The sequence below is a fragment of the Mustelus asterias genome, chromosome 14, assembly GCF_964213995.1.
Source record: "Mustelus asterias chromosome 14, sMusAst1.hap1.1, whole genome shotgun sequence".
In the NCBI taxonomy this organism is placed as follows: Eukaryota; Metazoa; Chordata; class Chondrichthyes; order Carcharhiniformes; family Triakidae; genus Mustelus; species Mustelus asterias.
The window spans coordinates 73,959,763-73,982,977 of record NC_135814.1 but is presented as its reverse complement, the minus strand read 5'-3'; the positions used below and the strand labels follow the sequence as shown (position 1 = coordinate 73,982,977).

Here is a 23,215-nt window from a genome sequence, read left to right as displayed (position 1 = left end):
CTCAGTGACGCCCAGTTTGGGTTTTGCCAGGGTCACTCAGCTCCTGACCTCATTACAGCCTTGGTTCAAACATGGCCAAAAGAGCTGAATTCCAGAGGTGAGGTGCAAGAGACAACCCTTGACATCAAGGCCGCATTCGACCGAGTGTGGCATCAAGGAGCCCTAACGAAACTGGAATCAATGGGTATCAGGGGGTAAACCCTCCGCTGGTTGGAGTCATACCTGTTACATAGGAAGATGGTTGTGGAGGGCCAGTTATCTCAGCTCCAGGACATCTCTCCAGGAATTCCTCAGGGTAGTGTCCGAGGCCCAACAATCTTCAGCTGCTTCATCAATGACCTTCCCTCCATCATAAGATCAGAAGTGGGGATGTTTGCCGATGATTGCACAATGTTCAGCACCATTCGCAACTCCTCAGATACTGAAGCAGTCCATGTTCAAATGCAACAAGATCTGGACAATATCCAGGCTTGGACTGACAAGTAACACACAAGTGCCAGGCAATGACCGTCACCAATAAGAGACACTCTAACCACCACCCTTTGACATTCAATGGTGTAACCATCACTGAATCCCCCACTGTCAACATCCTTGGGGTTATCATTGACCGGAAACTTAACTGGACTCACCACATAAACACTGTGGCTACAAGAGCAGATCAGAGGCGGGTAACTCACCTCCTGACTCCCCAAAGCCTATTCACCATCTACAAGACACAAGTCAGGAGTATGATGGAAGACTCTCCACTTGCCTGGATTGGTGCAGCTCCAATAACACTCAAGAAGCTTGACACGATCCAGGACAAAGCAGCCCGCTTGATTGGCACCAATCTACAAACATTCAATCCTTCCACCACCGACACTCAGTCACAGCAGTGTGTACTATCTCCAAGATGTACTGCAGCAATTCACCAAAGATCCTTAGACAGCACCTTCCAAACCTACAACTGCTTCCATCTAGAAGGACAAGGGCAGCAGGTAAATGGGAACACCATCACCTGCAAGTTCCCCTCCAAGCCACTCACCATCCTGACTTGGAAATATATTGCTGTTCCTTCACAGTCGCTGGGTCAAAATCCTGCAATCCCCTCCCTAATGGCATTGTGGGTTAACCCACAGAACATGGACTGCAGCGATTCAAGAAGGCAGCTCACCACCACCTTCTCAAGGGCAACTAGGGATGGGTAATAAATGCTGGCCAGCTAGCGACGCCCATATCCCATGAATGAATTTTTTAAAAATGAGGAAGAGAATAGAATTATAGTCAGAAATGATGCTTTAGGATAAAAGCAAAATTAAAACATGTCAAGCAATTAAATAGGAAAGAGAGAAATAAGAACATTGTGAGAAAAGCAACATTAGGGCAGAGGAAAGGATGGGGTTTGAGCCCCAAATAAGCAATTTTTATACAAACTCAGGGGTAGGCGATGGCCTAGTGGTATTATCGCTAGACTATTAATCCAGAAACTCTGCTAATGTTCTGGGGACCCGGGTTTGAATCCTGCCACGGCAGATGGTGGAATTTGAATTCAATGTAAAATATCTGGAATTAAGAATCTACTAATGACAATAAAACCATTGTTGATGGTCAGGAAAACCCATCTGGTTCACTAATGTCCTTAAGGGAAGGAAATCTGCTGTCCTTACCAGGTCTGGCCTACCTGTGACTCCAGAGCTACAGCAATGTGGTTGACTCTCAACTGCCCTCCAGGGGCAGCTAGGGATGGGCAATAAATGCTGGCCAATTAGCGATGAATTAATAAAAAAAAGAAGTGCTTTGGGAGCCTGGCACCTGAAGATAGGCCCAAGACAAATCCATCTTCGATAATTTCTTCCCTCTTGCCGATCTACTAAACAGACCCTCAATCAGAAGAGGTGGATAGTGGTCTGCACATAGTGTTGGGTTGATAGTTACCTTGGAGTCTCCAAACCTTTTACTGTGCCATCAGCCTTCAAAACTGGCACAATTGGAGTGGCCCATTCACTGGTCGTGACTTATTCCAGCGCCCCCATGCTCAACAGTTGTTCTAATTTGGTCTCTATCTTCAGCTGAATGGCATATGGCACCGGACATGCCTTCGGAATCCTTGGCCAAGCCTCTGAATTTAGTTGAATCTTTATCTTGACCCCTTTCATCTCACCAGGATTTCCTTGAATGCATCTTTATATATCCCTCCAGTACATCCTGTAAACTTGTTCTTGAATCCGCAAGCCTATTTTCAACGCCCAAGTTTAGTTTTAATTCTGCAGCCAGGAGCATCCAAACAAGGTAGGGTAGTCACCCTTGATCACACTCAATGGTAACTCCGCACACTGGTCCCTCAGAACACATATCCTCTCAGTGGCACCACTTGCTCCATTTAAGTATGTGATTTTTGAAAGGTTCAACAGCAGTGTTTTCAACTTGTCTCTGTATACTGAGTCCAGAACCAGTGATACCGCTGCCTCCTTATCTACTTCCATGTTGATTACCTTCCCTTCTCCCTTGGGAAAGACTCAAAATCTATCAGCTTCTCGTCGAACCGATAATATATTTGAACCAAATTCTGTCGATTTGGGTTCTTCTGCCTCTTTTTGCAGAACTGGTGGACTCTCTTCTTAGCTGAAGGCATCTATCTTGTGCCTAGTCTTCATGTTTGTCTCTATCCGACTCCCCTTTTCCTCTTTTAATTGCACCCTACAATTTTGAGCAATATGCCCCACCCACTTATATGGGCAGCTGTGGGCTTCACGAGTCCAACATCTTTGTGGCCAGATGTGCCACAGTGGCGGCATTCTATGGTTGACCCCACATTCTGGTGCTCTTCGGCTGTTTTGTATACTCAGGCATCGGCACCCAACTTGTTGCTTCATTTCCTGCTAGTTCCATGGAAGTAGCTATCTCAAAAGCCACTTTAAAATCTAAACTTTTTTGTAGCAGTTTCCGTTGTATTGCTTCATTGCAAAGCCCATCACCAAATGCTCCCTCAAGGTATCCTGTGGGAAAACACCAAATTTGCAGTGCTCAGCCTGTCTCTTCAACGTTGTCACAAATTGCTTGATGGATTCACCTTCCAATTGCATTCTCTTATAAAATCGGAACCTTTCTGCTATCATAAGTGGTTTCGGGGCAGAATGATTCCTTTGATTCCTTAGTACTTCGCACAACTTTGCCAGGGGTTTCTCGGTGGGTTTCTCCAGTTGTATGAAGCTTCTTAACAGCACAAATGTTTTACGCCCTGTAGTACTTAAGAAAATTGCCGCTGCAAGTTTTTCATCTATCTTATTTGCCTTTAAATAAAAGTGGAAATGCTCCATGTATAACATCGAGTTCTCCATATCTTCATTGAAAGGTCCCATGGCCATGAAGTGGGCCGTCATTTCTATTTTTCCTGCCTTTGTATTCTGTAGCTTTTTTTTGCGCACTTTTGCCACTCTTCGCGCCACAACTCCCTCACCTACTATTCTCCCCTACTCTTCTTGCCGGTTCCAGTCCAAGTCCCCTCGTGACTGCTTCCCTTGATGCCTTGGTCTGTTCCCTCGAGTCCAGAGTGAACGACGTCAAACTTCCTCTCCCGAAAATCGGCGGTGATGCGCAATTCATGGACCATGACTCAGCCTTGTCGCTAGTTATTATGTTTGAGGTCTGATGTAAGGACTGATACACGACCACAAGGTTAGTGAAAGTAATGACTGGAACTATTTATTGATACATCTATCCTCTAGCACAGTCGGCACAAAATTGTCTAGAAGATCTGGGTCACCTGACCCATTAACTTAACGGGGCATGCCCCAACATACACTATACAAGATATCACACATGATTGACAATAACACAACTCATCATAAGAAGGGGGCATAGACAAGAGGAGATAGGAAATGATTGTGAGTCTACGTACATTTGTGAACATTATATATATGGGGTTAACACCTGTGCCAATGTTATTCAACTGCATCTTTTTCACTTTCCTTGCCCTGTTATGTCTTGGTCCTCCCCTGACATCTACAGCAAAGGTGGATTTAATCTGCTGGCTGCTCTGCCTGTTGCTTGTGATGACCTTGGCAGGTGTCCTCCAGAGGGCTGAGACCTGGAGGGTCCTGGCTCGCTTGAGTGTCCTGTTATGGGACAGGTGCATCCTCCTTGGTCTGTGTACTGGAGCTGATGGAGTCACAGGAGGAGGGAATGCTCTCACCCCGTGTATAGCCCCAGAGTGTCGAGCTACTCTTCCTCCTCCCTTCGGGTGCCTGAGGAACCTGGTTGACTGCTTGAGGAGAAAAGGCAGCTGGAGTGAGAGCGAGATGCACCCCAGCATTAATACTGATGGATGACACCAATGGCTACAGTGATGTAGTGCAGCTCCTACAGCAGCGCAAGACCAATGTCCTGGATCAAAGTCTCCATGGCGACCATCATTCTATCAGTTTGGATCTTGCATGTCGGTGCTATTACCTCAGACTGAAGGCATGCATTCCTCAATTGTGCGTTGCAATCTGAGGAGTACAGCTGATATCCTTTCCTGGTTTTCCTGTGCCTGTCTTTGCATCTCCAGCAACTGATTTGTGATCAAGTCTGGTGGCTCATCATCACTCAGATTTTGGCTACCAGCAGTTCACCGAGAATGTTGGCCTCCAGCAGTTCACTGAACACCTGTAACCTCTGATGTTCTTGCCTCCAGCTTCTGTGGACCAGATGTTGCACTGTGCTCATCAGATTGTGACCCTGGGGCTACTCTAGAACTAGGCCTTACTGAGGTTTATGTCTTTGTGCTGGTGGAGAGTGTGGGTGAGAGCTGTGTTGGTGTCGTCCTCAAAATTCTCATCCATGTATCGTCAGGACTGGGATTGAGGACTTGGCTTGTGGATGCCCTTTGCAAAGAAAGGAGAAACTCTTAGTGCATGGCAGGTGACTCAAGAGATCACTCACAAGTATGGTTCTCTGACAGATGTTGTAATGCAGAATCCTCGCTTGGGTGTGCGCCACCGAGCTCACCATCAGTGCAGGCATGGGGGGTGATATTCCGGCCTTGCCACGCCTGATGCACACTACACCGATCCTTGAAAGTAGTGTGCGGGCCTAAAAATCGGTTTTGCACCCGGTGCCAAACAGTTTGCAATCATCCCGGTCCCTTCCTAATGGTGCAAAGCGGTTCATGCCCAGAAAGGTTGTGAGGCCGATTAACACATTTAAAGTAGCATTACTTTATAGCCCGTTCGACACCGGGTTCTCCTAACTCCCGGTACCTTTGACCTTCAGGTCCAGTGCGAGATTGAAGAGAATCACTACTGGGCTCCACAGGCTAGTGGGCCACGCCTGGGCAGGAGTTTGGAGGTTTTTGAAACCCTTGGGTGGTCGGGGACATGGCTGGGCAGTGCCCATGTGGCATCCTGGCAGTGCCCAGCTGGCACACTGGCAGTGCCAGTTAGGCATTGCTAGTGTGCTAGGGGCAGTACCAAGGGGTGGGGACTAAGTGGGGATGGGGCCTGTGAGTTTGTGGCCTGCGTGGGGGCTATGATGAGGGCTATGGCGGGGATCTTTACAGGAGGGTTGTGCAAGTGATCATGCAGAGGAGGTCTTGCATTGGTGGAGCATGAAGCGGTGGGACATGAGGGGGGGCATGTTGGGGGTCATGAAGGATTGCATGTTGAGCGTCAGGTGGGGGGGGGGGGGGGGGGGGGTGGGGAGGTATGTCGGGAGCCATGAAGGAGAACTCATTGAGAGGGTCCCAATGCCCTGATGCTGGCGACCCATGTCGGGGAGGGAGTGGGGAAACAAGCCGCGGCGATGAAGGTTTGTCCTGATGTCCGTGGAGGGAGGAAGGAGGTCTCCCAGTGCACTGTGAGATCAAGGCACCCTTTCAAAACCTGACCGCTTTGCAGCTGGGCTCACTGGTGTGTTTAGGCCCCGCCTCCCCCAGAACTGGTGCACAACTCACTGCTGTCCCAAAGAATGACTTGGGTGTGGGACAATTGCGGTCCGGACTGTACCGGTTCTCACTGTTATGACACTTAGTTTTTATTGGGAAAATTTCGGCCATTGTCTACCTCACCTCTGACCAGTCCTGTGGTTCTCTTCTCAAAATCCATGTGAACCTTGATCTCGGGAACTCCAACAGCATTCTGGGACCTCCTTATTATGAGCAAGTTTGTCCTGCATGAAGTTACGTGGAGAGTATGTTAACAAGATGCATTCGAAGGCAAATGATAAGGATACCTGACATTTCTGGGTGGGAAGTGGAGCCCTGGACAAGATTAAGACACAAACTCCAGAGGAAATAGGGTCAGATGCAGATGTTGGGATGTGAGACAGTGAGTGTTGATGTCCCTTTAAGGTGACTATGACTGAGATCCTTGTGAATGTGTGATGGGCTTGTGAGTGTGTGAGTTGAAAGTGATGAAATGGTTGATTACCTTAGCAGAATGGAGCAGATTGTTCATCCTCTCCCTGCACTGAGTGGCTGACCTCTTCTGCAGGCCTTTGCCACTGACTACAGCTGCGACCACCTCCCAAGCTGGATTGGTCACTTTGGTGAAAGTCCTGCAGCCCTACCAGGGATAGAAAACATTGAGGTGGACTCAAAACTATAGTCGGAATTGGTAGTAACTATGAAATTGCAGAGTATAAAAGCAGATATTAGACAACCGTATAGTGAAGACAACTTGGTTTTAACATTCATAGAGATGGGATAAGCAGCCTAGCTCATTTCAGAAGGGTAGCAAATTTCTTTGTAAGCTCAGGATGGTTTTCTGTAGCAATATGCTCTACAACCACTTCACAGCTACTCCAATTCTCAGGTTGATCAGTCACTCTTCCCCGCCTGATTGTCCGTCCTTCATGACAAGCTCACATCCTCACTTCATGACCTTTTCTTGTGATCCCACACCCTTCAAAACTCCTTGCAGTTGTCACAAAGCTTCTTATGGTGCTCCCCACAAATAACTCAATACCCCATGATGTCTTTGCCAAAACCTCTTTGATCATCTCCTATACATTACCAGTCCAGATATCTTCCCCAATTACCCATATCTTGCAGCCTATCTTTCTTCAACTTTAAACATTTTCTTCATTGCATTCGTCTGGACCCTGAGCTTTAACTGATTGTTAATTTGTTCTGTTTTATTAATGACAGGTTATGTCTTGAATTTGAGAAGATAGCAGAGAAAGCCCTGATGACGCCTCCAAATACACATGCATTAATGGAGTTGAAGGTAGTTTTTTGTTTTGCATATAACGTTCTGTAAGAATTAATTACAATGTACAAATGAAAATAACTACTATTTGGAAATGGCACAAAAAACCTACATTGGATTACTTTTATAAGATTATAAGACCTGTTATAAGATGCATAGTAAGAGGAAGCCCACATAAAATGTGTCCTCCAATCAATCCCCCATTAGTAACTTTGTAGCTGGCTGAATTTTCAGGTCCCATTGGGGATAGAAACTTAAGTGGGTAGAGGATGAAAATACTGGTTCCCCCACATGTGATGGCTTTTTGATGCCATTTCTGACCCTGGTGAGTTTCCTGTCCAATCCACTAACAACACCAAATTAAACTTCTTAACATGGATAGGGAGCAGCTATTCCCCTTAGTTGAAGGGTCAGTTACGAGGGGACACAAGTTAAAAGTGAGGGGTGGGAGGTTTAGGAGGGATTTGAGGAAACCTTTTTACTCAGAGGATGGTGGCGGCCTAGAATGCACTGTCTGGGAGGGTGGTGGAAGCAGGATGCTTCACATCCTTTAAAAAGTACCTGGATGAGTACTTGGCACGCCATTACATTCAAGGCTATGGGCCAGGTGCTGGCAAGTGGGATTAAGTGGGCAGGTCAGGGCATTTCATGTGTTGGTGCAGACTCGATGGGCCGAAGGGCCTCTTCTGCGCTGTGGTGTTCTGTGATTCTGTGAAACTTGTTGATATCTTGTTAAATGACATATCTTGATTTTAAGGGAGTGCAAGGGTTGCATGCACTGTCTGGTGAAGACCAAATGAATGGAGGAGGATCACAATATGTAGTCAGTCATGGCTGCCTTGGTGAATTAGATGGGTCGCATGATATGATAAATGACACAGAGGGATTCTTGACCATTGGGACACAGGTGTTATGGATCAGTGAAGGTTACAGGAAGATTGAGAATAAATACTTGGGAAGTGCAAGAGGTCCTCCCTTTCTTGACATTGTCAGTGGGCATCAGAGGAGGGGGCAAGGCTGCTGAATTGCAACTGGGGACCAGTTGAACATTAGGAAGGCAGCAGCTGCCAATGGGGGCATGACTCTCAGATTTTGGGTCTGGTGGTGATGAGAAGAAACACGCTCCACAGGAGGGGCAGATCCCTGGCATCAGGAGGGCAGAGGAAAGGGATGAGAGGCAGGAGTGAAATGGAAATCATGCCTTCAGCACAGGATCGGTTGAAGGAGGAGCTACCTTAGAATGACAAAGAACTAGTGTTGCAAGAGGCTGCGACTGTCCGGGGAGTTGGACACAGGCATGTGAACATACCTCACAGGCTACTCCTCGCAGCACAGCTCATCATTCCCTTGCCAGTACCTGTCAAAGTCATCGTGATCTTGAACCTCTTCACTTCTGGTTCCTTCCAAAAGTAAACTGGACACCTTGGTGGCCCCTCACAAACAGCTGCACACCACAGATCTTGCGGACCACTGCTGCCCTATTTGCAAGATCTGGAGAGAACATTCCCTTCCAGACAGATGTGACCACCACGGACAGTGGGTTATGCCTCAATCGCAGCTGCAAGGCATCATCAATTGCATCCATTAGGCCATCAAACCACCAAGTGACCAACCAGGCAGATTCATCAACAGGAAGGACAATTGCTCCTTCAAAGTTCAGATGTTCTGTGAGCACAACATGAACTTCCTCCACATGTACCCTCGCTTTCCTGAAAGCTGCCAAGCCTCCTTCATCCTCCGACTGATTGCAGGCTGTTGCAATCATTCACTTCAGCTCCCAAGCTTCATTACTGGATTCTAGGGAACAAGGGATGTCTCTTGAAGATATGGTGACCACCCCTCCCCTTTACGACAGCCAGAGACAGGTATAGCCCAGTGAAACACTCAGTGCTCTGCCCAGCACGGTTGCACCCACTTTCGGTCCCATCTAGAGCTCCCCTTGTGGCCTCAGACAAGACTTGTCTCTATCTGTGGTTAAGTATTTTATTCTTTCATGTGATGTGGACATTGCTGTCAATGCCAGCATTTGTTCATCATATCTAATTGTTCTTGAGAAGATGTGGTGAGCCACTTTCTTGAACTCTTATCGTCCATCTGATACAGGTACAACTAGTTCAAGGGTTTCGATTTAATAATAGTGAAGGAATGGAGGTATGGGGCTAGAATTCTGTGCCCCACAAATTTGGGCATAGATGTGGGAATTTTGAACAATTAGAATCATAGAGTCCCTACAGTGCAGAAGAGGCCATTCGGCCCAGTGAGTCTGCACTGACACTCTGACAGAGCATCTTACCCAGGCCCTCTCCCCAGCCCCATCTCCGTAACCCTGCAAGTTTCCCATGGCTAATCCATCCAACCTACACATCTAAGGGGAAATTTAGCATGGCCAATCCACCTAATCTGCACATCTTTGGACTGTGGGAGGAAACCGGCTCCTGCAGGAAACCCATGCCGACAGAGGGAGGATGTGCAAACTCCACACAGACCATCACCAAAGGCTGGAATTGAACCCTGGTTCCTGGAGCTGTGAGACATCAGTGCTAACCACTGTGCCACCATGCCACCCAAGAACCAACAAACCGTGATGGCCAGGAATCGAACCCGGGCCAACTGCTTGGAAAGCAGCCATGCTTACCACTACTTGTCATGGGATTGGAAACTTTGAATTTTCCCCCAAAAACCTGCTCAGACAAAATTCCCATAGGTTGGGTTGGGTAGGTTTACATGCCCTATGATGTTAGGGTAACCACTCACAGGTATAGAGCAAATTTGTTTCTCATGTCCCACAGTATTTTGGTTGGGTCAGGCAGGTTTAGTAAACCTTTTGGAAACCCATGAAGTAAGAGAGTTCATGAACCTTGGGGGAATGCCTGCTGAAGTGTCAGGAACAATCTGACAGCTAAGTCTTTTAACACCTTACAATCCAGTCGGCACCATTGTTTGGAGCTTCAGTGGTTTGTTCTGTATGACTATGAATGCTTGGTTGAGTTTCAAAAGTTAATGAACCACTTAGCTCAGTAGGAGGTTTTGTTGCCTGTTTGATGGAGTTTTAAGAGGTTATTAAAGGATTATCTGTCTTTGATGTTGGTTCTGAATAGATAATTGTTTGTTTCACAACTTATTGCCCACTTGAGATTTAAGTTCTTTTTAAGGTTCTAGATTTTTTTTAGTATGTATGGTTGCGTATTTGAGTATTAGAGGTTTACTTTTTTCATGTTCATTTCAAAGACTTCCGATTGTTATTGATTGGTTTCTGTGGCCTGCCCACAGTGGATACTGGGTAAGTGGCTATTGAGGATAATTGGGGGTATGGAGGGAGCATGGGGATATCAGTGGGAATGGTGAGGACATTCAGGATGTGAAGGGGTATGGAAGGGCATGGGGTTGGGTAGAGGAGTGAGGGTTGAGGTTATGTGGATAACAACAATTTGGAAAGCTGAACTGATAGTCCCTTTAACCAGTCCACCTTGACATCTACACTACTCTGATGCTGCATATATTAAATTGATCCTGTTGCCTATCATACAATGGCCAATATGGAAGAATTCAAGGTTACTTTGATTGTGTTGATTACAACCCACATAGTTTATCATTTTTTGAAATTAGGAAAAAGGTAGAGTGCCTTAGACTGGGCATATCTCAGGACTGAGTCTGTGTCGAATTTTGGATCTTGCCATGTTCTGCGTTGGGTGGTTCCAGTTGGGCGACTAGGGTTGGGTCAGGTCAAGGGCTGTGTGGACCACAGAGAAAAAGGGAAAACACAGGCGCACAAAACTGATAACTAGTCAGTGTACCGCTGCGCAAATACAGAACCTGGCCTAACAGGCAGATAAGTTACCTTTTTCATTCAAAATAATAGTAGAAAATTGTGCATGACAGGTTGCTGTGGACTTTCTATAGATCTTTCTATTATTGCAAAACTGTTTTTTGGTGCCGAATGCATTTTAGTACATTCCTGCAACAGGAATCAGCTGAGTCAACTCTCAACTGAACTTGGCTGGTTGTTTGTACAACTAGTTAAAACCAGTTCCAGGGCCTTGTAAGTTGTGCCTATAAGAACAGAGGCCTGAGAGTGCTGCTCTGCCTGCATGGTGAGTGCTGCCTGATTGTGAGGAGTGCTTTTGGAGTTGGATGAACACAGGAAGTTAGATGAAACAGGCAGCAGAGGCTACAAGCGAGAGTGCTGATTGGTCAGTATGTGTTTTTTCTTTTTGCTCTTAGCATTGTAGTTGTTGTTCACTATTGTAGTGTTTCTGTGTAATTTCTGTGGTTTATAGTTTGAAAAGGTTATACTCGGTAGTAACAAGGAGCAGGAAAGAAGGTCCATAGATAATTGGATATAATCTGAAACAAAACATCTTTCAAAAGTTTAATTTAAAGGGTAAGACATGACAGGAGAGCTCCAAGCCGTGGTTTGCTCCTCTTGCTCCATATGACAGGCTGGGGACAGTTCCTGTCCCCTGGGTCAGCATGTGTGCGGGAAGTGTCTCCAGCTACAGCTCCTGGAAGCTCGAGTTTCAGAGCTGGAGCGGCGGCTGGAGACACTATGGTGCATCCGCGAGTCAGAGAGTATCGTGGATAGCACGTATAGAGAGTTGGTAACACCGCAGGCAGGAAGGGAATGGGTGACCACCAGACAGAGCAAGAGAGATAGCCAGGTAGTGCAGGAATCTCCTGTGACCTTCCCCTGCAAAACAGATATACCGCTTTGGATACTGTTGAGGGGAATGACCTCTCTAGGGAAAGCAGCAGCAGCCAAACTCGCTGCACCATGGTTGGTTCTGCTGCAGAGGGGAGGGGTAAAAAGTGTGCCAGTGCAATAGTTATAGGGGATTCAATTGTAAGGGGAATAGACAGGCGTTTCTGTGGCCGCAAACGAGACTCCAGAGTGGTTTGTTGCCTCCCTGGTGCTAGGGTCAAGGATGTCTCGGAGCGGCTGAAGGACATTCTGAAGGGGGAGGGTGAACAGCCAGTGGTCGTAGTACACGTTGGTACAAGCGACATAGGTAAAAAAAGGGATGAGGTCCTAAAAGCAGAATACAGGGAGCTAGGAAGAAAGTTGAGAAATCGGACCTCAAAGGTAGTGATCTCAGGATTACTACCGGTGCCACGTGCTAGTCAGAGTAGAAATGAGAGGATATATCGGATAAATATGTGGCTGAAGAGATGGTGTCAGGGGGAGGGTTTTAGATTCCTGGGGCATTGGGACCGGTTCTGGGGGAGGTGGGATCTGTACAAATTGGACGGGTTACACCTGGGCAGGACTTGGACTGATGTCCTAGGGAAAATGTTTGCTAGAGTGGTTGGGGAGGGTTTCAACTAATATGCCAGGGGGATGGGAACCTATGTAAGGAGTCCGAGAAGGAGGGAGCAAGGACAAAATGTGTGGAGAAGGTTCCAACTACATCAAAAATCAGGAAAAAAGTTAAAAGGAAGGAGAACTCAGGAGATATTATTAATGGAAGTGTTAGAATTCAAAAAGAAGGTACAAAAACTAGCATAAGGGCACTTTATCTGAATGCTCATAGCATTCATAGAACAATACAGCACAGTACAGGCCCTTTGGCCCTCGATGTTGTGCCGAGCTTTGTCCGAAACTAAGATCAAGCTATCCCACTACCTATCATTCTGGTGTGCTCCATGTGCCTATCCAATAATAGAACATAGAACAGTACAGCACAGAACAGGCCCTTCGGCCCACGATGTTGTGCCGAGCTTTATCTGAAACCAAGATCAAGCTATCCCACTCCCTATCATCCTGGTGTGCTCCATGTGCCTATCCAATAACCACTTAAATGTTCCTAAAGTGTCTGACTCCACTATCACTGCAGGCAGTCCATTCCACACCCCAACCACTCTCTGCGTAAAGAACCTATCTCTGATATCCTTCCTATATCTCCCACCATGAACCCTATAGTTATGCCCCCTTGTAATAGCTCCATCCACCCGAGGAAATAGTCTTTGAACGCTCACTCTATCTATCCCCTTCATCATTTTATAAACCTCTATTAAGTCTCCCCTCAGCCTCCTCCGCTCCAGAGAGAACAGCCCTAGCTCCCTCAACCTTTCCTCATCAGACCTACCCTCCAAACCAGGCAGCATCCTGGTAAATCTCCTCTGCACTCTTCCCAGCTTATCCTTCTTATAGTGAGGTGACCAGAACTGCACACAATATTCCAAATGTGGTCTCACCAAGATCCTGTACAGTTGCAGCATAACCCCACGGCTCCTAAACTCCAACCCCCTGTTAATAAAAGCCAACACACCATAGGCCTTCTTCACAGCTCTATCCACTTGAGTGGCAACCTTTAGAGATCTGTGGATATGGATCCCAAGATCTCTCTGTTCCTCCACAGTCTTCAGAACCCTACCTTTGACCCTGTAATCCACATTTAAATTAGTCCTACCAAAATGAATCACCTCACATTTATCAGGGTTAAACTCCATTTGCCATTTTTCAGCCCAGCTTTGCATCCTATCTATGTCTCTTTGCAGCCTACAACAGCCCTCCACCTCATCCATTACTCCACCAATCTTGGTGTCATCAGCAAATTTACTGATCCACCCTTCAGCCCCCTCCTCTAAGTCATTAATAAAAATCACAAAGAGCAGAGGACCAAGCACTGATCCCTGTGGCACTCCGCTAGCAACCTGCCTCCAGTCTGAAAATTTTCCATCCACCACCACCCTCTGCCTTCGATCAGATAGCCAGTTACCTATCCAATCGGCCAACTTTCCCTCTATCCCACACCTCCTTACTTTAATCATAAGCCGACCACGGGGGACCTTATCAAACGCCTTACTAAAATCCATGTACATGAGATCAACTGCCCTACCTTCATCAACACACTTAGTTACCTCCTCAAAAAATTCAATCAAATTTGTGAGGCACGACTTGCCCTTCACGAATCCGTGCTGACTATCCCGGATTAATCCGCATCTTTCTAAATGGTCGTAAATCCCATCCCTAAGGACCTTTTCCATCAATTTACCAACCACCGAAGTAAGACTAACCGGTCTGTAATTACCAGGGTAATTTCTATTCCCTTTCTTAAACAGAGGAACAACATTCGCCACTCTCCAGTCCTCTGGCACCATCCCCGTGGACAGTGAGGACCCAAAGATCAAAGCCAAAGGCTCTGCAATCTCATCCCTTGCCTCCCAAAGAATCCTAGGATATATTTCATCAGGCCCAGGGGACTTATCGACCTTGAGTTTATTCAAAACTGCCAGTACATCCTCCCTCCGAACAACTATTTCCTCCAGCCTATTAGCCTGTAAACACCTTCCCTTCCTCAAAAACATGGCCCCTCTCCTTGGTGAACACTGAAGAAAAGTATTCATTCATCACCTCGCCTATCTCTACTGACTCCATACACAAGTTCCCACTACTGTCCTTGACCGGCCCTAACCTCACCCTGGTCATTCTTTTATTCATAGAAATCATAGAAACCCTACAGCACAGAAAGAGGCCATTCGGCCCATCGAGTCTGCACCGACCACAATCCCACCCAGGCCCTACCCCCATATATTTACCCACTAATCCCTCTAACCTACACATCTCAGGACACTAAGGGGCAATTTTACCATGGCCAATCAGCCTAACCTGCACATCTTTGGACTGTGGGAGGAAACCGGAGCACCCGGAGGAAACCCACGCAGACACGAGGAGAATGTGCAAACTCCACACAGACAATAACCCAAGCCGGGAATCGAACCCAGGTTCCTGGAGCTGTGAAGCAGCAGTGCTAACCACTGTGCTACCGTGCCGCCCCCTCACATAAGAGTAAAAAGCCTTGGGGTTTTCCTTGATCCGACCTGCCAAGGACTTCTCATGTCCCCTCCTAGCTCTCCTAAGCCCCTTTTTCAGCTCATTCCTTGCTAACTTGTAACCCTCAATTGAGCCATCTGAACCTTGTTTCCTCATCCCTACATAAGCTTCCCTCTTCCTTTTCACAAGACATTCCACCTCTTTCGTGAACCATGGTTCCCTCACTCGGCCATTTCCTCCCTGCCTGACAGGGACATACCCAGTATTTGTTCCTTGAAAAAGTTCCACTTTTTATGACGAGAGACTGAGTAGACTGGGGCTTTACTCATTGGAATTTAGAAGAATGAGGGGAGATCTTATAGAAACATATAAGATTATGAAGGGAATAGATAAGATAGAAGCAGGGAAGTTGTTTCCACTGGCGGGTGATACTAGAACTAGGGGGCATAGCCTCAAAATAAGGGGAAGCAGATTTAGGACTGAGTTGAGGAGGAACATCTTCACACAAAGGGTTGTGAATCTGTGGAATTCCCTGCCCAGTGAAGCAGTTGAGGCTACCTCATTGAATGTTTTTAAGGCAAGGATAGATAAATGTTTGAACAGTAAAGGAATTAAGGGTTATTGTGAGTGGGCAGGTAAGTGGAGCTGAGTCCACTAAAAGATCAGCCATGATCTTACTGAATGACGGAGCAGGCTTGAGGGGCCAGATGGCCTACTCCTGCTCCTAGTTCTTATGTTCTTATGTTCTTTATTCACAGATTTGGAAGTGCTGAAAGACTGCTGAAAACAAATTGCACAGCACAGCACTTAAAAAAATGAAATTTAGGCAATTTGTGAGTTGTCATTCAAATGTGCAAATGTTATTGCACACTTTGGAGATCTAAGTGGCAGACTTATTGTTAAACCAATGTTTTCTTTTTGGCAGGCCTATATAAAACAGGTTGAAGTGAAGGACATGGCTGAACTTGAACTGAAGCTGGTTGAAGCCAAAAACCGCTTGACTTTTCTTGTGGATTATGTTACACTTTCCCCTAGTGACATGCGACTGAACAATAATACATTTCACTGGAGTGGACGAATGGCAGAGATTTTTGAAGAAAACAAGAGGATGGTTGCAGAGAAAGAAGAACAGTACCAACAAGGACTCAGGGTGAGAGATTCAAGTGCTTCGGTATTGATAAGGTTTTGCTTCAATTTGCTTTGCACGGACACAGTTGTAGTGTGCATGCGGGTCCTGACCTGACACCATAGCAAAACTTCTTACTAACATTAGATGTACAATGTGAATACATTCAAACAACTCTCTACTATCTGCCTTTGTGGTGGACATATTGGCCAGATATGTGGGGCACAGAATAAATGTAAAAGGAGTGCTTTGTTAACAATGCTAAAGCCAGGAATTTGGTGCAAGTAGGAATTCAGTGCAGAGTGGGAAGGAGTTGCTACTTATTTTTCTTTTTATTTATTTCCAGTAGCTGAAGTATTTTTCTTTTGCCTTTAGCTAGAACTTGCTCTTTCTTTACTTTACGAAACTAGTAACTAATTAAAATAGTAAAACTTGCATTTACAAAGTGCCTTTTCTGACCATCAGACGTCCCAAAGTGCTTTACAGCCCATGAAGTGTTTTTGAAGTGTAGTCACTGGTGTAATGTAGGAAGTATGGCAGCCGATTTGCACATAGCAAGCACCCATGAATAGCAATATGATAATGACCAGATATTCTGTTTTTGCAATGTTGATTGAGAAATAAATGTTGACTAGAACACTGTGAATATCTCCCATCATTCTCTTTGAAAGAGTGCCAAGGGTCTTTCATGCCCAACCTGAGAGGGCAGTTGAGGCATCAGTTTAATATCTCTTCCAAAGGCTGGCAACTCTGACACTGCATGAGCGTTGATCTAGATTTGAGTCCTGGAGCAGGACTTGAACCCACAACTTTCTGACTCACAGGTGTGTAAACTGCCAACTGAACCACAGTTCACACTTAATTAATCAAATAAATCAATATGTTTTTCATATTCATTTTTACACGGATGTGGACATCGCTGGTGAGACCAGCATTTATTGCCATCCCTAGTTGCCCTTGAGGTAGCAGTAAACTGACTTCTTGAACCACTGCAGTCCCTGATGTGTAGGTACACCCGCAGTGATGTTAGGGAGCCTAGCGACAAATCATAGAAACCCTACAGTACAGAAAGAGACCATTCGGCCCATCAAGTCTGCACTGACCACAATCCCACCCAGGCCCTACCCCCATATATTTACCCACTAATCCCTCTAACCTACACATCTCAGGACACTAAGGGGCAATTTTACCATGGCCAATCAGCCTAACCCGCACATCTTTGGACTGTGGGAGGAAACCGGAGCACCCGGAGGAAACCCACGCAGACACGAGGAGAATGTGCAAACTCCACACAGACAGTGACCCAAGCCGGGAATCGAACCCAGATGGTTAGGTAGACCTGGCTGGGTAGGTGGTGTGTCATAACCACAGCATAAAAATCATAGAATCAGACAATAGTTTCAGCACAGTAGGAGGCAATTTGGCCTCTTGTCCATGCTGGCTCTCTGGAAAAACAATTCAGCTACTCCCATTCCCCTGCCCTTTCTATGTAGCGCAGCAGTTTTCTTTTCTCTTTAGCTGCTTATCCAATTCCTTTTTAAACCCACAATTACATCCACCACATACTTGGGCAGTACATTGTAGTTCCAAACCACATTCTGCCTAAAAAAAAGCTATTCTTTATATCGCTATTGGCTTTATTGCCAATCATCTTATATCTTTATCCTCTGGCTTTTGACTCTTCCGCTAATCGGGCCAGTTTTTCCTTGTCTACATTATCCATACCTGTATACTTCTATTTCATGCACTTCTATTGAAGTTCCCCTCAATCTCTTTTGCTCCAAGGAGAATAACCTCAGCTTTTCCAACTTAATATTGTGACTAAGCTTCCTCAGCCCTGGAACCATTCTGGTAAATCTCTTCTGCACCCCCTCAAGGACCTCCACATCTTTTTTAAAGCACGGTGATCAGAACTGGATGCAATATTTTAGATGGGGTTTAATCAGACAGAGAATTTTCAATAAGATATGCAGAGCCAAAACCACAAAGTATAATTAGAATTAAGTCATGTGCAGGTAGCAAAATAAAGAGAACTAAAGAAATATGGGATTCAGAGAGAAAGATAAGAGGCAGAAATGAAAATGTTTTTTAAAAATTGAACTTTTAGAGAAATGCGTCCAGCATAAATTAAATTCTGAAGATAACCACTGTAACTTCATACACTTACGTCTGCCTTTATAGCTACCATTATCACCACATCCCTCGACCCTTGATGCCATTGTTCTTGCAAACGATCATCCCATCTTCAACCACCATTTCCTTTCCACAGTCCTCGAACCTGTTGTTGCCTCCCAAATCCATTTCCATCTATCCTGAGGCTCCAAGTTTGAGTTTCTCCAATCAAATTTCCGCCAATGCCACAGTGCCAAAATCACAAATGACATTCTGTATGACTATGATAATGGTGAACTTTCCCTCCTCATCTTTCTAGACCCCTCTGTAGCCTTTGGCGTGGTTGACCACACCATCTCCTCCAATGCCTTTCCACTGTCTTCAGGCTGGGTGGGACTACTCTTATTTGGTTCCTTTCTCATCTATTTAATCGTAGCCAGAGAATAACATGCGATGGCTTCTCTTCCTGCTTCCTCTGATCCCTCCCACTTCCTCTGATGTCTCCAGGGTCTATCTTTAGCCCTCTCCTATTTCTCGTCTATTTGCTGCCCCTCAGCGAGATCATCCAAAAGCACAGTGTTCACTTGTATGCTGACAACAACCAGCTCTATCTCACCACCACTTCTCTTGACTCCTACACTGGTGCTGAATTGTTAGATGGCTTATCTGACATCCAGTGCTGCTTAAGCAGAAATGTCCTTCAATTAAACATTGAGAAGACTAGAGTCATTATTTTCAGACCCACTAGAAACTTAGTTCCCTAGCTACTGACTTCATCCCTATTCATGGCAACAGTCTGAGATTAATCCAGTTTGTTAACAACCTTGGTGTCACATTTGATCCCGAGATGAGCTTCTGACCTCACAGTCATACCATCACTAAGACAGCCTTTTTTGACCTTCGACTACCCCCACGTCTTAGCCCAGCTCCTGCTGAAATCCTCATTCATGTCTTTGTTACCTCCAGACTTGACTATTTCAATGCACCTGTGACTCATTTGCCATAATCGACTCAAACTAAACACTGCTGCCAGGGTCTTAACACACATTAAGTCCCGTTCCCTATCACTCTGTGCTCACTCACCTAGATTGGTTTCTAGTCAAGCAAGGTCTTGACTTTAAATTTCTCATCCTTGTTTTCAGTTCCCTCATGGGCTCACCCCTTCCTATCTCTATAATCTCCATCAGCCCCACAACCCTCAAAGATTTCTCCATTCTTTTCATTTTGGCCTCTTGTGCATACCCAATTTTAATCGCTCCACCATTGGTGACCCAGTCTCCTCCGATGAGGAAAGATTTCTTCACTCAGAGAGTGGTAAACATGTGGAATTCTCTAATGCAGAAGGTTGTGGAGGCCAGGTCATTCAATATACTTAAGAAGAAAATAGATAGATTTCTATACACTAAAGGCGTCAAGAGGTATGGAGAGAGAACGGGGGTATGGCATTGAGATAGAGGATCAGCCATGATCATATTGAATGGTGGAGCAGGCTTGAGGGACTGAATAGCACACTCCTGGACCTATTTTTTTATGTTTCCATGTTTCTGCCTTTTGACCTTGTTTTTCTTCCTTTACGACATTCCTTAAAACTTCCATCCTTGACCAAGGTTTTGGTTCTGGCCAAATATCTGGCTCAGTGTCATACTTTGTTCTATAATGCTCTTACAAGGATCCTTTTGACATTTCATTATGTTAAAAGGACTATATAAATATAAGTTGTTGTAGTTCTTGGATTTAAATGATCAGGCAATTGACAATGTACTGTTATAGTGCAACTTGTGGAGGAGCAGGTTAACTTGAGCAGCAAGTTCTGGATTTCCATGTTTAATTGAATGTGCAGAATCCAGAAATTGCTATCTGATGTACTGCATAATAACATTGAGTGATGATACACTCACTAATATTTCAACTCACAATCTATTCCATTGCTTTAATTTCATTTGGGGGATTTCTACTCATTTATGGTTCCATTTTTTTGCTTCTGTTGTTCTTGTTACTGTTAACTTAGTCCCATGTCACTAATCTATAATGGTGTTCACTTAAGAGACTTAAGAATTCTGATGTTATTGTAAGTTTTTTAGTCAATTAATAGGAAATGCGTGATGTGTTTCAAAGATTATATGAAATACTTTAATGGGACACACTAAAAATATTGGGGCTGAACTTGCAGCCTGTCCATCCTACCAGCGGAATTGCCAAAGCCCAAGCCCCAGTCTTGAAGTATTGGAAACTTGTCACCTGCATGGTCAGTGTGAGCATATTGGTACTTTCAAATATATGAATGGCACCTACAATGGCATACCAGTAAACAATGAAGTAGAGTGGCCAACTCAGGTTGGACATTTTTCTGGAGGTTTCGTTAAGTAAAATCTTGTCCAGGAGATTAATCCTTATTTCTGAAAACTCCAGAACAATCCTAAAGGGTTGCCAATGGTAGTTGAATGGTCAGTAGCTACTTGGCTACAGTCATCAAAATCCTTCCAGTGGTTGAGAATTGGGCATTGAGAACCAGGCACTGGGCAGTGGCAGAGGGGGCAGAGCCTCTGGGGGAGGGTGATCGGTGGGGGTGGGAGTCCCGCTGTCACTCTGCACTTGGTGGTGACAGAGGAAGGGAGGCCAGTGACCGGGGCTGGACGTTTGGGGTAGGCAGGGCTGCTGGGGTTGCAGGGGGGTCAGGAGGCGGGGGATGGGAGTTTGGGACTGCCGGGGCAGGGGTGGGGGGAAATCAGGGCTGGTCCGGACACATCCAGACACCCAGCGATCGGGGTTTGGGGTAGTCGAATGGGCAGTGATGCGGGGTCACTAAATGGCCTCTGTTTTAGTCTCCCGGCCTGCTGCGCTGCAAAAGCTGGGCTGGGAAAATCACCCCCAAAATATTTCAGTTTTTAAGAGAATTCTAAGCTAAAAATAACACGGGAATTACATGTTTAAAGAATTAATTACCTTTTCTTGTTAGAGGTTTGGAGCTTTTTCGAAGACCTCATTTGGGCACGTGCCAATTATTAGCTTGTGAGTGTTAATTTTATTGGCAAACGGGTAGCTCAGAAATGTCTTAGACTTGAATCCCTGATGAAAGCAGAGTGGAGTGGTGATCTGACATGAATCCCTCAATATCTGCAGTGAAGAAAACAAGAATAAATGTCAGCACAACTAGGTCCTATTGTGTTCTTGGGCTTAATTGGAATTTTGGGCTCAAATTTCTATGACTGCTGGTGAAAAATGAGAGTCAGCCTAGTATTTAAAAAATGTATTTTATCAGTCTAAATTTAATATGATGCCTCTTTCATGATTTATTTGTTATTTTAGCTTCGTACTGAAAGATTTGAAGAAGAACTGGAAAGCTATGCTAAGCAAGTGGAAGAGTTCTATGGTTTTGCAGAACTGTCAGAAGTCAGTCGGTACTTACGAAAGGCTCAAACATTGAATACAAAACTCAATCAAGCACTGGAGAAGGTACGGGATAAAGCTTGGACAAACTAATAATGCAGACAAATGAATATAAACCTATTAATGGATGTAAAAAAATAATGAGCTGGTGTTTTATATTTTATGAAGCCAGTTAATATTTTGTTATATAATTGGACTATATATATAGGATGTCACAGCATAAACGCTATAGATTATTTACGGATGTGACATTGATATCCATTGAGGTCAGGTCTGAACATTGATACTCACACAGTCAAATAGCTTACTGTTACTTGCTTTCAAGTCTCAGACTTTGAATAATGCCCATGGAATGATGTACCGCCGCCATATACAAGGAACCTTCCTTCAGGATAGATGGGGAGAAAATTAAAAATAATTGAAATACAAAATTCATTACATGAAGAGTGTGGTGTAAAACAAATATATTTGTAAAAGATACTAACTATTGTATAAAATATTTGGCTTGTGAGAAGATGGATACTAGCACAAGTGCACATACTTGATGAAAATTTGAGATTCCATGCATTGGAAGTAGGAAAGAAGTGGTTGGTGGCCGCCAAATGAATGAGGCTGCCTGCTGACATGAATGTATGTGTGAGGAAGAGGGTTCCTGAAGGGACTGAGGAGATTCCAGGCAGTGGGGGACTCTTGGCTGGATTTTTCTGGAAGAGGTGGGGATGGAATAGGAGGTGTGTTTATTTCTGGATTGCAAACCCACCCCAATGGGAACCTGGAAGCAAACATAATTTTGGCCTAGGCAAGGGCCTAATTGGTGAGGAAACAGGTCTGCTGGCCAATTAGTGACCGTGGACATGGGATCAGTCAGGTCACCTCCAGAGCAGGAAACATTTGAAGGAGCATCAGCAGCCTTATTATGGCCGCTGTTCGAATGTGAGGAAGAAGTATTGAAAATTGGCAGAAAAGAAAGTTTGAAATAATGTGAGCTGTCTCTCGTTTATCAATTGTAAAGAGAAATAATTCTTAATGGGAAAGCAAAAGTAAGAAAAATAACCTCTATGTCTCTTGTTTTCTACTATCAGCCTGCTTGGTTAGACCTATCTATAAATGTTTCTCAAACTAATTTGAATGAATGCTGGAATGCTGACCTTTGTCCTTGGAATTACACGAAGAATATATGTGATCAAATGTTACATTGAAAGCAAGGTAGTCAAACAGAATGCCTTGGATGGGGATGGGGGTCAAACCAAACCACTTCCCAGAGACAGGCCCAGGTTGTCATGGGGAAAGAAACTCAAATTGAAACGTATTGAAAAGGAAATGAGTTTTCGATCATGCTGTTATTGGAGATGAATGGTGAGTGTTGACTTCCTGCTTGAAAAGAAGATAAATCAGAACAGAAAAGAAGAGGACAGAGTGGATAAGAATCAGCTGTTCCCCTTAATTGAAGTGTAAGTCTCGAGGGGACACAAGTTCAAGGGGCAGAATGTTTAGGGGGGGATGTGAGGTAAAGCTTTTTTACCCAGAAAGGGTGTGAAGCTTATTATAATGCGAGTGACTGGATTTCAATATCAATAGCAAATTCGGCATGCATGCTTCCCCTTCCCATGTGCTTCCTACCTCTCCAACATGACATCACACCAACACCAATTA

At 45.1% G+C, this 23,215-nt stretch overlaps 1 protein-coding gene across 1 annotated transcript in view; it reads left to right on the top strand.

Moving 5' to 3' along the window:
- Positions 1-23,215, top strand: part of dnah7 (dynein, axonemal, heavy chain 7) — a 468,798-nt gene that overhangs the window by 109,602 nt on the left and 335,981 nt on the right. The window contains exons 14-16 of the mRNA XM_078228625.1: positions 7,106-7,184; positions 15,863-16,087; positions 21,482-21,628. Of these exons, the coding sequence (XP_078084751.1) occupies positions 7,106-7,184; positions 15,863-16,087; positions 21,482-21,628 (451 nt within the window). The remainder of the gene's footprint in view (positions 1-7,105; positions 7,185-15,862; positions 16,088-21,481; positions 21,629-23,215) is intronic.